The sequence below is a fragment of the Chaetodon auriga genome, chromosome 11 (genome assembly GCF_051107435.1).
Source record: "Chaetodon auriga isolate fChaAug3 chromosome 11, fChaAug3.hap1, whole genome shotgun sequence".
Classification (NCBI taxonomy): Eukaryota; Metazoa; Chordata; class Actinopteri; order Chaetodontiformes; family Chaetodontidae; genus Chaetodon; species Chaetodon auriga.
The window spans coordinates 5,887,501-5,904,488 of record NC_135084.1 but is presented as its reverse complement, the minus strand read 5'-3'; the positions used below and the strand labels follow the sequence as shown (position 1 = coordinate 5,904,488).

Below are 16,988 nucleotides of genomic sequence, written 5' to 3'. Positions count from 1 at the left end.
ATCTGCACACTACTAATTACTCCAGTGAGACACTGAATGTCACTGCAGACTCATCGTTTAAACATATCATTAGCAACGTGATATCTCAATTTTGGAAGTGTTTGAAGACTTGTGGGGATAAAGTTGTTATCTGAATTTGCATATTTGATGGACTTCTGAGACCTGATATGATGAACCAAGTCCACTTTAACCAATCATTGACAGTCAAGCCTCCAGATGGTGCAAATCAAACTTCATAAACATCCATTAGGGGAAATAAACTTTTTGCACTTGTGGTCCAAAATTTGTATGAGGAGTAGCGAAAAAACAGCTCAGACCCCTGATTATCTACAATCCCACGACCACTGAGCAAACTCCATCTGAGCTGAGGACGTGCGATCGTGTGATGCAGCTGAAAACTTCAGGACAATAACAGTTAAGGTCAAGAATTAGCCTTTAATCTCGCAGTGAGAAATGAACTTCATGTGTGTTTAATCTTTGATTTTATGGTCTCATTAAGACTGTTCTGATCATTATGGGTATCAAGAGACTCGTCTGACAAAGCTTCGTCTGTGTAGCATGGGATGTCGCCATGCAGCCTGTGTTTTCCTGTATGCATAGAAAGACTTAACATAAGTTTGCTGCTGGTTTCACCTCATTTCATATGAGCCAGGTGACAGCGAGCCCTAGGTTGTGCTTCTCATGTATTATCATTACGTTCAAGTCACAGAGCTAAGCATCAGTTTGTTGTCCTTGCTGCTTTTGCACAACTAAAAAAAAAACAAAACATTATTAATATGATTTTGTATGAAAAATATACAATTGTCTAGTCATTAGTTAGTTCCTGGAGTCTGTATAGACTGCATGATAACTGCTCCTGGCCAAGAAGATCGCCTAATATCTATTTTAATTAGCTCTTAATACACATGAAGCTGTCAGTGTTGGCTGACATCAGGCATCCAGGTATGCGTGATGCTGCTTCCATGCTTCACAGTGAGTCTGCATGTGGTGACATGCAGCAGGTTTGCACTGCAAACACTTCAACATTGATCCATTAGACTATTTTACATTTTCATTTGTTTTATTTCCTTCTCGTGGCTTTATCCAAACTCACAGCTGCTGTCAGGCACCTTTTCTCAGCACCGTGCCTCCATACTCTCCCCACAGCATGCCTCTTAACTTGGAGGCTCTGCAGGCTTGTGGACTCCCCTTAAAGCACTCCAGGCACAGGCAGGCAGTGGGAGTGAATCCTCTCAGCACTCTCTCATGCTCTGCTGTGAGTCACACGGCTCCTCATTGGTCAGTTCACATGAAGTAGGCGGTGACAGAGGGGAATTCCCCGCTTGTCTCCTCTTAACAAATATTACTTTTCCTGTCCCCTGTCACTCATTCAGCTCGGGGGTTCTCCAAGAGACAATAACCTGTAACACGGCTGAGAGTGAGTGTGTGTGTGCATCATGGATGGTGAGTAGCAACGCCTTTATTTACTGTATAGAGCAAAGGTAACTTGTAGACTGAGAGCTTCAGATTCAGACTGTAAAGATACTAATAAGCTGCCTGTGATGTTCAAAACTGTACTTACTCAAGTGTAACTTTTCTATGAATATCTTGTGGCTAAATGTACAATAGCAGCACCAGTGCTTAATTCTTAAGTGAAACACTATTTGGCACAATTTATTATAAATCTGTTTGACACCACAGGGAAACTTCCCCCTTGTTGCACACTGTTTTTGGAGTCAGTGCCAGTAATTACAGGACAGCTTTAGTAGAACTGAGCGAGCTTACAAAGCACTACAAACCAGCTTGAGTGAATTTGTACATTTAGCTAATTTCTTCCTCTATGTCACATTTTCCTCCTCAGTTCTTTTGCCCTCCATGCTAGGGGACGATCCACACCTAAGTAAGTGCATTTTATTTAATACCTCTTGTGTCAAAATTAGCGGCCTGTCTCCACAAGTCAAAGCGTTTAAGTGCCCAAGAGTCAGTGAAAAGTATTGCAGTTTCTTTCACTTCCTCATTTTGTTTTATAGGTAAGCATTGCTGTTTTTCAGACCTGTGGTGTGAGTGCGTGTGAGAACAGAGGCTCTAGTAATTATCATCTTTATAGTTTGTGGTGTAGGAGTTTATATATTGTGTTATAAATGTGTATGTGTGTGTGTGAGCGAGTGTACATCAGCTCCAAGTTTGGTGTTTGGAGCTAAAGTGGCTGCAAAATGAGGAAGGTGAAGCAAGGCCGAGCCACTTATTTGGCAAACATACATTCTTTAATTAAATGAGAAATGTAACAGGACTTGTTCCATGCTGGCATTCAGTGCATCTATGTGTCAGCGCTGCACTTTGCAGCTCTTGTCGCTTGGCTGTCATGTACACAAAAATGCATTTTTGTGTTGAGAAAGCAATGGAAACACTGTGCACCAAAAACAGACACACTTCCCGGATCAGTTTTAGTTCCTCTCTCTCACTCAGGCATCATGTGGGGCAGGTTTTGCTTCATGCAAAAGGGTCAAAGCAGGATGGACAAAGTTATTTCATGCTTTGTTTTGAATGCAGAATGGCTGAGGTTTGCCTGTTTAGTACGCGCTGATTTGTTGATTTGCAGTTTAAAAAGAGCCTGTACATCTGATTGGGCTAGATTTGATGCTGAAAGATTTTAGACATCTAGGTTACATATGGCGGCCTCAGCAGTATGTCAACATTTATCTCAATGAGAAGTATAACCACACTCTGAAAGCCTCTAAAAACAATCACTTTTCAACCACATGTTGTGTAGTTTTAACCAAGATGTGTGGACCCACTGCTTACGGGTTTATTGAACCAGACAGTGTCCATTTTAGACGTAGCTGTGAGCATGGGATGCAGAACAAACACAGGAAGACAAGGCTGAGCTCATCAGTTACACACAATTACACAGGTACAGTTCATTACTCAGGAGTTCAGGCATCCATGCCCCGTGCTGTTGGAAACAAAAAGCAGAAATACATAAAAACGGTGAAAAAGGAGCATGAATCAGTGCCTGGTTCCTCAGAGCACTGATCCCATTTCACCCATGTTTTTCTGTAGTGCAGAGAAAGTCATCTTTTCCACAAAGCTCAGACAGCTGACGGTGTCTCTGAAAAGGCTCACAGTAGGTGTGAAGCCTCCATTTGGAAATAGCTTTCTACTTGCAGCCATCTTCAGATATTGGTTATCACTTCTACACCATTTCCAAAATAAAAAAAGAGAAACAAAATATCAAATCTAAAACACAGGCTTCTTCTTTTTTTTTTTTTTTTTTTTGCTTGCTATTTCCTCCATTTTGTAGAGCCAGACTACAACCAGACTACTCCTGACTACCTCTCTCATTCAAGCAAAACTAGCAAATGCAACCAAAATCTGTTGAAATCCATGTTTAAAAAAAATAAATAAATAAAAATAAAAACTTGGGGGAAGAATCTGAATCTCTGAATCTCACTTCATAAAAGTTTGATTTTTGTCAGTCAACTTGCAAAACCACTAATGTGGTGATCCAAACTCATGAAACGAAAAGCTTGACTGTCTCCATCATCTGTGCTCTGCAGTGGCTGAACCAGAGATCCAGATCTTCGAGCAGCCCAAGCAGAGGGGAATGCGCTTCAGGTACAAGTGTGAGGGTCGCTCGGCGGGAAGCATCCCCGGAGAGAACAGCTCCGACAACAACAGGACCTACCCCAGTCTGCAGGTCAGTCAGCACAACTGGAGGCTCCTCACCCACAAACATTTACCTCTTTTTACTCGTTCATCAAAGCACCTCTGGAACACATCTGGCTGTGTTAGTATTATAGAATAATGGACAAATCCCTCAAAGCATCTTGCATGTGTCCAATGTATTTATATATGTTTCTATGAATGGTTGTTAAAGCGCCCTCCTCTGTGTCTGCAGATCTTGAATTACTGTGGCAAAGGGAAAGTGCGCGTGTACTTGGTGACCAAGAACGAGCCGTACCGACCGCATCCACATGACCTGGTGGGGAAGGACTGCAAAGACGGATTCTATGAGGCCGAGTTTGGTCCAGACCGCAGAGTGATCGCGTGAGTTCTCTTCCCAGCCATGTCCATCCTGCAGCACTGTGTGGTAGCATTCATGGGTTTCACTGTCACTGTCGTCATCAGAGTAATTATCTCCCCAGTATCAGTCTTAATCAGCATCATCAAAATAAGTAAACACACCCTCTCTGTCACATGCATACACCAAAACATAATCAATTTGCTTTCTATTAGCGATATTTCACGTTTCACTCGGCAGTTTCGAAAGGCATCAAGTGTAAATTGGTGACCTCTCAGATACAGAAGAAGAAACACACATACACACACACACACACACATACACAAAGCATATTTGTTAAACCATGTCTGTGATGAGGATGGCAATATGGGAATTCCCCAAGTGACATCACCCATATTTGCTTTGAGTTTGAGAGAAAAAACAGAGGTTGTGTGTGTGTGTGTGTGTGTGTGTGTGTGTGTGTGTGTGTGTGTGTGCGTGTGTGCGTGTGTGTGTGTGTGTGTACTCGTGCATGTGTGTGAGAGTGTGAATGAGTCAGTATTTTTGGTGTCATTTGCAAATCCCTCATGGACTTCTATAGTAAATTCAGGTAAATTTAGACTTTCAGCTCTTCTATGTACAACTTTCCACAAGAAGTTTGGTGATTGTGTTCAGTGTAAATAAAACAGTCGACATATGCTCATCTGAAAACTGCACAAAGACAATATATGTAGTGTTTGACCTCATCAGCGGCATTGGTTTTTGGAAATATCTGATTATTCTGAATTTGATGCAGCAACACGTTTCAAACAAGTTGGGACAGGAGCAACTAAAGACTGGGAAAGTCATGGAATGCTCCAAAAACACCTGTTTGGAACATTCCACAGGTAAACAGGTTCATTGGTAACAGGTGATAGTATCATGATTGGGTGTGAAAGGGGCATCCTGGAAAGACTCAGCCGTTCACAAGCGAGGATGGAGAGAGGTTCACCACTTTGTGAAACAGTTTAAGAACAATGTTTCTCAATGCACTGTGCAAAGAATTTAGGGATTTCTCCATCTATAATCCATAATATCATCAAATCATTCAGAGAATCAGAAGAATCTCTGCCTGGAAGGGGCAAGACCAAAAAGCAGCACTGAATGCCCATGACCTTTGATCCCTCAGGAGGGCCTGCATTAAAAACCATCATGACTCTTATAGAATATTACTGCACGGGCTCAGGAACACTTCAGAAAACCTTTGTCAGCAAACAGTTTGTTGCTGTTTCCACAAATGCAAGCTCAGACTATAAAAAGTGAGAGCCAAATATCAACAACACCCAGAAACGCTGCTGACTTCTCTGGACCCAAACTCATGTGAGATGGGGGTGTGTTGTTGGATTCATTCGGGTTTTGGAACAACGTGCTGCCATTCAGACGACGTCTGTTTCAGGGACCTCCCTGCTTATTCCAGCAGGACAGCGCAAAACCACATTCTGCATGTGTGGCCCCTGTCCCAGCTTTTTTGGAACGTGTTCAAGCCATCAAATTCAGAATGAGTTCATATTTGCAAAAAACAATGAAGTTTGAACATTAAATATCTCGTCTTTGTACTGTGTTCACTTGAATGCAGGTCGAAAAGGATTTGCAGATCATTACATTCAGTTTTTATTTCCATTTTGCACAACATCCCAACTTTTGTGGAATCGTGGTTACTCCAATCAATTACTTTGTAGTTATCTGTTTACAAGCAACACTGTGATTGCTGTCATATGACTTCACACACAACAGCATTTTTTGGAGATCATACTTCACTCATGTGGCCCCATGGTTTTGTTTGTTATAATCTGCTTGTTGCAGCACTGTCACTTTCTCATGACCCTCTTGTGTTATTTTTCACAGTTTCCAGAATCTGGGTATCCAGTGTGTGAGAAGGAGAGAAGTGAAAGATGCGATCGTACAGAGGATCACCAGAGGGATCAACCCCTTCAATGGTGAGTCCTCCTGCTCCGAATTTCCACGACTGCTTGTGATCTGTTTCATGGGGAGCACACAAAACTGACAGCAGTGGTTTCAACCCACTTAGTAATATATTAGCTTTAGAGTCTGACTGATATTGATTTTTTGGGCCCAATAGTGGTATTGATATGTGAGAGTAAAAAAAAAAACAAACTGATGTTATCTTATATTTGTTGTTGACACAAACACACAAAGAAAATCAAAGTGACACGAGGATTATAGCATATTTGAGGCGGGAAATTCAAAGCAAAGACCAAAACCAACAATGAATTGATTTGGAATTCCTCCTAACAAGTGTGTGTGTGCATATCTAAAGCCTGATATATCTTATTCCTCTGTGTAATGGAGCTTGTTTATCCTCCAAAAACTATTAAAAACACATCAGCGAGCCACATGTTGCACTGGGTGATGCGGCTTCCTCATTGCTAACATGGCTAATGTGTTTATTATGAGCCACCATGATACACCATCCCACTGTCTGAGGTGCTCACATCCTAGTTTAATTCAATACACTCAGGAGTTATGCTGGTCTGGTAGGACCAGTAGCTTATGGTGGCTAATGCAAGCAAACATTAGGTAGATAATGCTGTGGAGCAGACATTGCTAAGTCAAAGTGAAGGCTATGACTATTCTTAGTGGACAGCAGTGGACAACCTAAAGAGTATCGTAATATTTCGGTGAAATACTTTGCAGATGTGAATTCTGCTGCGATTGCTTCAGTTGCAGTTATGGTTGTTGGTTATGGTTACTGTAGCTGGTGCTGGTGCTGGTGCTGTTACCGGTGTTGCTGCTGTTGCTTTTCCTGCTGTTGTTACTGTTAGACAGGTTCAAAACAATTCAAAAGAACTGTTTTCAAATGCTTGCTGACCCAGTTCCCAGGCGGTTCGAGAAGATTTTTCCTAACATCAAGTCAAAAGTCTGCTCTCTTGCCACCACGCTCTCTACAATAATGCCATTTCCTCAGTGTGCTTTCATTCTGCGGTCCTCCGGTGCAGACAGACAGCGGTTCTCATGTACAAACAGGCGTTGAGCTACTTCCCCATTCTTGGTCACAGTTGCTCAATTCAGCACAGTGCAGGATGCCACGTGAGAGCTGGGAATGCAGGATTCATTAAAAAGGGGGAGGGTGGACCGAGGGGGTTCCCCAGCTCTCAGAGATGATGATAAAAGTAGGGTATGGTGCTTTACAGGACTGGAAAAGCATGCAAGGAATGGAGGGTTTATGATCAGGTTTGATTCCAACATATATGCTTTGAGTTTGTGTGTTTGGTGTTGAGCTCTAATCTTACAGTTGTTACAGATCTGAAATACATTCATGCTTTTATTGCACGAGGCTAATTTGCATGTTGGCACATCCAAGCAGCAATTGCAACAACTGCTTGAATGAAGTAAATGCGTGGCCTCAGAGTTCTCTGTTGACCACACACAGGTCACATACTTCTAAGTTGCTCCAATCCTTTCATTTGTTACATTCTATGTTTGCCAAAGCGTCTTCACCCGATACTTCACTTTCACTCAGGCCAACCCTGCAAAGCCCAAACACTGCATACAGAGTCTCACAGACTGAGAAGGCTAAAATGTGAAATTGTGACACAGATGGCTTCTGTGTGATAAGAGCCCCAAACCCTGGCTGATATCTTGATTCTCTCGCTCTGTCTACTGAGCTTAACCACATCTCAGTTACATGACAGAATTCCTCATTTAATGATGTTTTCTGCATCTTCATCTAAAAAGCAATAAGTGGGTTGACTGTATGACCATGGCCTCTGACACAGATGAGACAAGTAATCCTGTCAGGAGTTTGTCTATGAGGAACAAGTTCATGAGAAATGGGCCTCTGTGTTCACTTGTTGTCTATCTAGCCACAGGAACAGTGTTGAGGCAGTGGAGTTAAAGCTGGATGCAGACACTTTATATGAGTCTTATGTTTGCGGGCTCTTTGCGTTGAGCTTATAGTCCTGTTAACAGTGGGTGTGGCTTTAATCTCTACATTAACCAATAACAACAGGTGAGCTGAATGTCAGGTTCGGGCTAAAAGTATGTGTTGTCACTGCATGATGGCCAGCTTGATGTCTTTTTCACATGGCTCAGGCCTTCCTCTCTCTTCAGCTCACTTCTGCTGTGAAACTCAGCTGCTTCCTGTGTCAGAGGGAGAGATGCTACCCCCCCACCCCCCCCGCTCATGCTCCCCTCCACCCTAATACGCGCGCTTACACACATACAAACCCCCTGACCGCACCTCATTTCATGCATGTAAGATGTTGTTCAGGCTACATCGGCGCCGCTGAATGGAGAATGCCTGAGACCTAACAAGATCACAGAGTCAATGAGGTCACAGTCTATTCGCAGAAAGCTCACCTCACCTGCACTAGTGATGACACAGAGCTGAATACAGTGTGCGTGCGTGTGTATGTGTGACGTAGTGCGTTTCTATATTACTCTTCCCTCTCATTCCACAGTGTGGTAGTCCACCTGGTAAATATTTACTGAGTTCTCATGGGTAACAGCACTTTCTTGTCTTTGTGTAATCTCACCGCTGATATGATTAGTGAGTAAATTATAGTTCGACATGCTTCACCTTTTTCTTTAGTCAGAGCTCACAAAGGGAAATTATTTGTGAACATCGTTTCACTAGCTGAAAATCTTTATTTAAGCCCATACACATATTAGATATGAATTCTGTTATTCAGTTAGAATATTCAGACGTTGTGGGTTGTCACCTTAACGTTAGTCCTGGCTGCTGTTGTTGTTTGTATATTTGTATATATTTTGAGCACGTTGCCTAAAGGTAACAAAGTCAATAGATTAATCAATTACTGCTGCAACTGTGTAAAAGCTTATTAGAACAGTGTTATTGTTATAATAGAAATAACAAGAAATCTTTTGGAATGAGGTGCCCAACTCGAAAAACTTGAAAATGTTCCATAAACATGCCGTCATTGGCGGGTGAATTGTTTTGCCTCAGTATATTCAGCGCAGTCACAGAGATCATGGAGGTAGAAAAATATTGGTCATTTTTAAGTTCCATGAACCTGAATGCTTTCTGTTACAAAGAAGACATCACCACCTGTTCTTCCTCTTTTTGTCTGCTTTACTGAAGAGGAATAACATGTTGTGTTTTTCTCCGTCAGCCACTTGCTCTTCTGTTATTTGCCATTGACAAAACATACGCTATGTTTGCAATTTCCCTATATGCAATAAAGCAATGACGCAGTTTTCAGAGGAAAACTCTTATGTGTTCAAATGCACAGGAGTTTAGTACAATGAAGGTATGTATGATGTAACTGTAATGTATGATTCTGTAGTCACTGGCTCAGCCTCAGTAAGACACACTGACACTGACTGATGCATGCCATGAAACCCGGTGAAATTGTGAGTCACGCAGTGGAGATGTCGTTTGTGGTGAGGCTTGGCACCTGCCTCCCCTTCTTTCTCACTCTCACATTCTGCTCCCACATTCACACCAATCACTCAGCCCGCACCCCAACCGCCCCCGGCCCCCCCCCCACCCCCACCATCACTGTCCGCCTTCACCACCACAGCCAGTGACCCTGTCCCTGTGCAGTTGCAGCCTCATACAGCCAGGATGCCCGGTGCCTCTAGGCCCGCTTTCTTTCCACAGCACACACTCGCTCACCACTACTTTTACCTCTAACCCACTTCCCTGCACCTGTCCAGCATCTGCCCCCCTCAGCAGCGCACTCCACATACACTCACGCATGCAGACAACCATAGTATGTTCCATCAATATTTGCTAGAACAGTTCCACTTTCATACACAAGCAAGCCTTCATTTCTCCCTCCCTCAGTTTCTCCACTGTGTGGCTGTGCCACCTACAACAGATAAACCTGATGACCGAACAGAAATCTGGGGTAGAGCCGCATGCAGCTGCTGCAAAGAGACCATTCAGCCCCAAGGAGTTGATGTCAGTTGTTGTTGTCATTGTTCAAGACACTAAAACTCCTCCAAGAGCAATACATTCATAGTGTACCTACAACATGCCATATAGGACAGTGTGTTCCATATAGTATTCTAAGAGACTGAGCACCTGTCAGGTCTTGCTATAATAATTTGTGATTTTAATGAAATTGTTTGGCATAATTGATTTGGCACATTATAGACAGTGACTCATAAGAACTAAGTGCTCACGAGGTGACTGATTGATCTTTACATGGATCTTTAAGTTGAAATGAATAGTAATAAAAACTGAAACAGAAATCTGGTTGTAAAATTGCACAATGCACTTCAAACCAAACCCACTTTGTGTGTGTATTCAAGTATACACACACAAAGTGTATTATTCTTATCCGCGCACAACTTTCAGTTCCGTCTGCACTGCATACTCTCAGCATGCTCTGTAATGTCTGTTCATTGTGTATTCATTTATACACTCCTTAACATTACTCTTTTACAATTCTTTTCCATACTTAGGAAATGTTTGTGGCTGTCAGGTCCTGAAAGAATAGTTCTACGTTTTGAGGAATATGCCTATTCACTGTCTTACTGATAAGCTATGCTAGCCATCAGCTTCATAGTTAATGGACATTCATGAGAAGTTATTGATCTTCTCATCAAACTGTCAGGAAGAAAGCAAATAAACATACTTCCCACAATGTCAAAGCAGTTCTGTATTTCTGCATCCACACAAAACTGCAGCTGATATTAAGACATCCAGACTCTAAACGCCATCTGATATAGAACATTGTCAGAAAAGTTAGAGCCAGGCTGACATGTTTTGCCTCAATCTGATATCTAATATCAGAGTATCTGAGCAAAGCTTGACGCTTCATGTTGACACCAGACAAAAGTTGCCTGGTATCAACGATGTGTATTGTATCATTTCTCACAAAAATGCTCAAGGGGAAGCTAAAATACTCGGAGAGACAGGGACAGATGTCTTGCTCCTTTTGTTTGTTAAAAGTATGGACTCCAGTCAGTCATAAATCTGATGACTCTGACAAAGCAAAACCCAAACAGACTTGTAACACTGTGCACTGATGACCTGTGACTTCACTTGGAGTTGAGCCTTGACAGGAGTAATGGCTGGTGCCAGCAGTGCATGCAGAGACAGAGCAGGAAAAACACCGAGCTGGCTGTTTGCACTGAACGTGTCCAGTGGTACACTGAGTCAGGATGAGGAGTTTCCCCATTTCTCGTGTGGAACTGCACTGCAGCTTTTGGTTTCTTGTTGCACGTGTATGTACGGCTATTATTACCATGGAAAATGTTTGGAACAGCAAAAAAAACAAATGATGGCATTAAACTGCTGACATTTACATTTTGAAATGACATTAAATTGGGTGGGAAAGACATGATGAAGAACTCAAAGTTTAAAATTTGACTTGTCCCACCACTTTCACACACGTCAGGAGCCACCATGGTCACTCGTGCAGGGAGTCTCATCTCTTGCTTCTGTGTTGAGCAGATACATACACACACACACACACACACACACACACACACACAAACACTTTTTTTCCACCCTGAGATGACGTTGGCGAGCGTCACCGTGGCGACAAATTGTAGGCGGGGATGGCCTCGACAAGAGCGCAAAAGATAGAAATTGAGAGATGGAGGAAGAGAAAGTAGGCAGATGTGAAAGCCTGGTGTGTGTGACAGTGTGTGGGCGTCTCTCAGTAAAAGCTCTCCCTGCAAAGGTGTGTGTTTGTGTGTTGCCTCTGAGGGCGGTATGTGTGACGCTTGCATGTATGTGTGTGTGCGAGCGTGTGCAGATGAGAGTGTAGGCTGAGGACGCTTATCTGTGACGTGTTTGTGTTGATCCAGAGTTGAGGTTTTGGGGACAGCCTACAGATTCCACAAACATGAGAGCATTATAGACTACCTGCTTATCTATCTACCTGTGCTTTGATGGTCTCACAGGTTTATATCATTAATTGTTTAACATCATTTTTTTGCGCAGTTGATTTATCAAATCTGTTGGTGTATTAATCATAATGCAGCTGTTGCATGCTTATATCATTGTTCTATTTCCCATAAAAAGGGATTTAGAGGAGGAGAAATATTCCTAAATGCAGTTTAACCAGCTATTTGCATTTGAACCAAAGAGATCTTAAATGGTCATTTGACCCAAATACAAAAACAGAGGGGTTTTCACTTACTTTTAGTGGTGTCTGGTTATGCAGGTAGCTTGATGTGATTTCATTTTGAGATATCCACCTTTGAAATGTCTATCATCATTTGTTTATAAGGCAAAACTACATTTGAAAAATGAACCAGCCAAGTGTCGTTTCATAAACATTGTCCTGGATACGCAGAAAGTAGTTCCAGTCCAAATTCCTTTTGCCTAAATCTGTGGATTAGGCAGAGTAAACAGGACTTTGTTCCTGAAGTTGGTGAGTTTTTAAAACGTTACTCTCCAGCACTTCAAGTATGTGCATGAAATTTCATGAACTTCCACTGAATTGCTGTTGCAGCAGAAATCAAATCAAGATTGTTCATACAAAACATATGATGAGTTTATAAACTGTGATGCATTGTCATAGATTAAACTACCCAGCAGTATTTAAAATAGTTCAAATTAACTCAACTTAAAGTATAAAATGCTACTTACACATGAGTGCATCAATAATAATACTAATCAAATAAATCAGTACATAATAGTATGAAAAAATCTTTCTACTTATTATGAGTCTTTTAAATTTTGATATATGAAGTACATTTTTCTGATAAAACTTACTTTTACTCGGTTTCAATCATGTTAACTGAAAATGATCATTATCGTCATCTTAAGCGTCACCTTCAACGTGGGACTGGTATTGCTACTTTCATTTAAGTAAATGATCGGAACACTTGAACCACTGGAGACAGAGAAGTCAAAACCCAGGCACATAAAACCAAAACTGTCTGCACTCACAAGGTCCAAGGTGGTCACTTTGCATCTTAATGTTATTTCGGTGAACTGAAACAGTAATGTTAGTGATTCTTTGCCTGTATTGCTGCTTGTATGTCACTTCTCACCATGCTGTGATACTGACACCTATATATGTACCTGTGTATCTTTGTGTGACCTCAGTGCCACGCGAGCAGCTGCTGCAGACGGAGGAGTACGACTTGAACGTGGTTCGCCTGTGCATCCAGGTTTTCCTGCAAGACGAGAATGGCCACTACACCCGACCGCTCAACCCCATCGTCACCAACCCCATCTATGACAACAGTGAGTGGCTGAGCTCCGTCTGCTTCAAACTGTGCTCATGCTCACACCATGTTGGCCAATTACAAGTGATGAGAACATTGTGAAACTGCCAGATAATTACGGGAATACAAGCCGCCTGATATTAGGTGTGTCCACCTTAGGGTTCTCAATTCATGGTGGATTTCAAGAGCTGACAACATTAATTAAAGCTGCAAGTATTTTGTGGTAATACTCGTGTCATTTCATAGCCTTAAATAGAATTTTATTAAGGTCCCACTAGTTGAAATTAAGTAAAAATAATAATACTAGGCAAGAATTAAAAAGTTACACAAGCAGCTGTGTTCACATACAGTTCATACAGTATGTACCTGTAGCTGTGAAATCTCTGCATGCAAGTGTTTGTTGCAAGACCTGTTTGTGTGCGTGTGTGTGTGTGTGTGTGTGTGTGTGTGTGTGTCCATTAGATGTTCTCTCAATGCTGTTTCGAGCATTGCACTTAGTGAACTAGTTCAGTGTTCCTCACACCAATTGAGAAAGAGGAAGTTCTTTATACACACTAACCCTCAAACAACACTGTTACCATGGAGCACTTCCTCTTCTGACAGCAGGCATGTGACATGTGACTCAACCTGGTGAGGCTTGAATTGCAAACTGAGCGTGGTCTCTTTGTAAACTGAGGCAAATGTTGAATAAGTTACAGAGCCACTTAAGCTGGGTTTTCATAACAGTGCATCAACTCGATCAAGATTCTGACATAATCATTCTTGGCAAGATAAATGTTATCTTGCTTTCTGTATGCAGTCTGACTTGTTAGATTTGTTTCACCTGACGTGCCGCATGTTTAAAACTTCTTTCTGCATCATCAGGGGCTCCAAACACAGCCGAGCTGAGGATCTGTCGGGTCAACAGGAACAGTGGCAGTGTTAAGGGAGGGGATGAAATCTTCTTACTGTGTGACAAAGTACAGAAAGGTACATATAATCAGTGTTCTGTAGGTCTTTGCAATGAGTTGATGATCATTTTATTACTTTACACATTTTACAGTATAGATTGTTTTTATCTAGCTTGCATCTATTTTGTCTCAATTCATCTTTGTTTACTCATTTATCCATTAATCCATCTTGCTTTTCATAGCAATAGAGCTCATCTCTTTGCATGCTCATTCAGTTTTCCATTCCTGCCATCTCACCACCCCTCTTTCCTCCAGATGACATTGAGGTGAGATTCTTCTCCTCCGATGGCTGGGAGGCCAAAGGCTCCTTCTCACAGGCTGATGTTCATCGCCAAGTAGCCATCGTCTTCAAGACTCCGCCCTACTACAACACATCCATAATAGAGTCAGTCACTGTGCACATGCAGTTGCGCCGACCTTCTGATCAGGAAGTCAGTGAACCGATGGATTTCAGATATCTGCCCGACGACAAAGGTGGGCAGTCATCACCTTCTTTTTGTTATTGCTAAACTCAAACTATCACCATTCTTCTGAATCCAGTGGCAGTGTCCAGCAACTGGGGCCCAGTTCTCAGTTGGGTTCGGGTGATATATGTGAACATTTTGTGTTTGCTATAGATCCTTACGGCTACAACGAGAAGAAGCGCAGAAGAGAGAACTTGATGAGAATATCAGGGTTGTCAGGTAAGAGATATGGTACTGTATATACAGTACAACCCGCACAACATACAACCTGATTTGATAACCCACACAACATACAACCCGATTTGATTCACCGTGCGCATGTTTGAGCATGTCCATATTATATCAGTATCGATGCATGTATTTCAACCAGGGTTTCTGAACTTTCTTTAGGTGGTCCTTTTGCTTCTCTGGCTATGAACAGGCCGAAGGCAATGTCACAGAGTACAATGGGTCACATGCGGAAAGGTAACTTTAACTTGACTGATTCACTCAAATAGCAATGATTTGAAGTTTAGCTGAATACAACATTTCCATCCAGACCAGGACAACGCTGCCTTGATTTAATGCTAAACATGACTATGTTTTCCAGATCTCAGCAACATGTACTTGAGACAACAGCCCACATCTACAATGCAGCAACAGCCAACTGTGTTCAACCAGACCTACCAACCAGGCCATCAGAATGTAATGATGACATCACAGGCTCCTAATGTACAAGTCAACCATTCATGGGTAAATCCCAACCCAGTACTCTCAATGGAAACAGTCACCGTAAATCCGTCTGGTGCCATGAGCAATCTGCCACGTGCCAGTAGCAGCAAGCAGCAGCAGCCAAACCGTGGACCTGGTTACCCCCACAGGGTGGAGCACAACAACTTTGAGAATAGCACCCTCCCTCAGCTGTCCATGGGGGACTTGCAGTGCTTGGATACAGCCCCCCAGACCTCTGGAATGAGCCAGTCAGAGTCACAGCCACTCTTCCACCTGCAGCACCAAAGGGAGGAGCTCTCCTCTGAGGCCCGGGCCCAGAACCATCACGGCAACCAGAGTCTCCAGACTGTGTGGCCCAATTTTAATACCCACAATGCAATCCAGAATACCTTTAATGGGTCAGTATCTCGAGATGGAGGGGGGTCACAGGGACTGGGCTCTTTCCCCTTCCTAGAGGGAATGGAAGGGGAAGATTTTCTGAAGGGTCTGATGGGAGGAGGGTCTCAGACTGGCTTCCAGCTGAAGCAGGAGCCCCAGATCACAGTGGGACAAGAGACCCATGCTTCACTCATGCAAACCCAAAGGGAAAGCCAAGGAAATACTTACACCAACTTGCTTCCTCGTCGTATGAGCAATGGCACCAACATGGATCCAATGAGGCAAGACGGTAGTGGCAACACCCAGCCACTTAAAAATATGCAAAATCCTTACTCAAACAACAGCATGGCCTTTGAAGGCCACTTTCCAACTTTGGCTGACTGGATCAAAGCAACTCGGCAAAGCGACTAAAAGGAGCCATATTTTTGGTGTCAAGTAATGAACAGAAGTAGCTTCAAGGAATACATTGGTCTTGTTCTGCCTTGCAAAGCCACAAAATGTGCTTCACCCATTCTGGTCCAGAAAGCCTCAGTGGGCATTTGTTTGGGTTATTACATCATTGGGCATAAGAGCAAAATTATAGGTGGCCAGTTGAAAATATAACCAAACAAAGGTATTGCAATTGATTACAGACTAGTTCTGTCTTGAGCAAAGATTGCCTCCTGCACCTGACTGACCAAACATGGCACTTGATCAAATTTGATTTCTTGTTAAATTCTATACAAGTTATAGACCATTCAGTTTCAGAACCTTGCCACATTTATACAAAGGACGTCTTGTTCAAAGTCCTGGTTTACAATTGGTTTATGATGCAATTCTGTACAGGTTCCACCCCAACCTTTAACCTGAGGGGTCAAGTTGCATCATCATTCTAATCACTCTCCCCAATTGACTTACTGGTTTGGCTTCCAGCTGCTGTTGTTATGGACCTCAGTGGATATTCTCCAGACTAGTCAATAAAACTGTGTTCACATACATTCAGGTGACTTCTGCAAGGCTAAGACCTGCATGTGGATGAACCAGGCCTTAGGTTGTACAGATGAACTCATAAAACGACAGGCTTATGGTTTCCAAGCCAAAGTTAGATTTCCGAAGAACTGAATGTAGTACTTTCTTTCTTTCTTTGTCTTTCTCAGGTGAAGTTGGATTCCCTGTCAACATACTGTATAGTAATCAATGTTTTGCTGGGGTTTGTTTGATCTTGACAGAAATGGGGCTAAATGGATGCTAGAAATTTTGAAAGTGCAGCGTCAAAAATGACTTACTATGACAGGTTTACTTTTTATTGCCTTGGAAAAGATTCTTACATATTATACTGTTTTACTGATATTTTAGCAAAGTATTTGCTTT

General features: G+C 42.4%; 1 protein-coding gene across 1 annotated transcript in view; it reads left to right on the top strand.

The window, feature by feature from the left end:
* The first annotated feature begins 1,363 nt into the window (after nt 1–1,363).
* Nucleotides 1,364–16,988, top strand: part of rel (v-rel avian reticuloendotheliosis viral oncogene homolog) — a 16,171-nt gene continuing 546 nt past the window's right edge. Inside the window, exons 1-11 of the mRNA XM_076742206.1 lie at nt 1,364–1,443; nt 1,841–1,879; nt 3,537–3,676; nt 3,878–4,026; nt 5,864–5,955; nt 13,014–13,154; nt 14,000–14,104; nt 14,341–14,559; nt 14,703–14,768; nt 14,940–15,014; nt 15,139–16,988. The exon at nt 15,139–16,988 is cut by the window's right edge and continues 546 nt beyond it. Coding sequence (XP_076598321.1) covers nt 1,437–1,443; nt 1,841–1,879; nt 3,537–3,676; nt 3,878–4,026; nt 5,864–5,955; nt 13,014–13,154; nt 14,000–14,104; nt 14,341–14,559; nt 14,703–14,768; nt 14,940–15,014; nt 15,139–16,049 — 1,944 coding nt within the window. The 5' untranslated portion in view covers nt 1,364–1,436 and the 3' untranslated portion in view covers nt 16,050–16,988. The remainder of the gene's footprint in view (nt 1,444–1,840; nt 1,880–3,536; nt 3,677–3,877; nt 4,027–5,863; nt 5,956–13,013; nt 13,155–13,999; nt 14,105–14,340; nt 14,560–14,702; nt 14,769–14,939; nt 15,015–15,138) is intronic.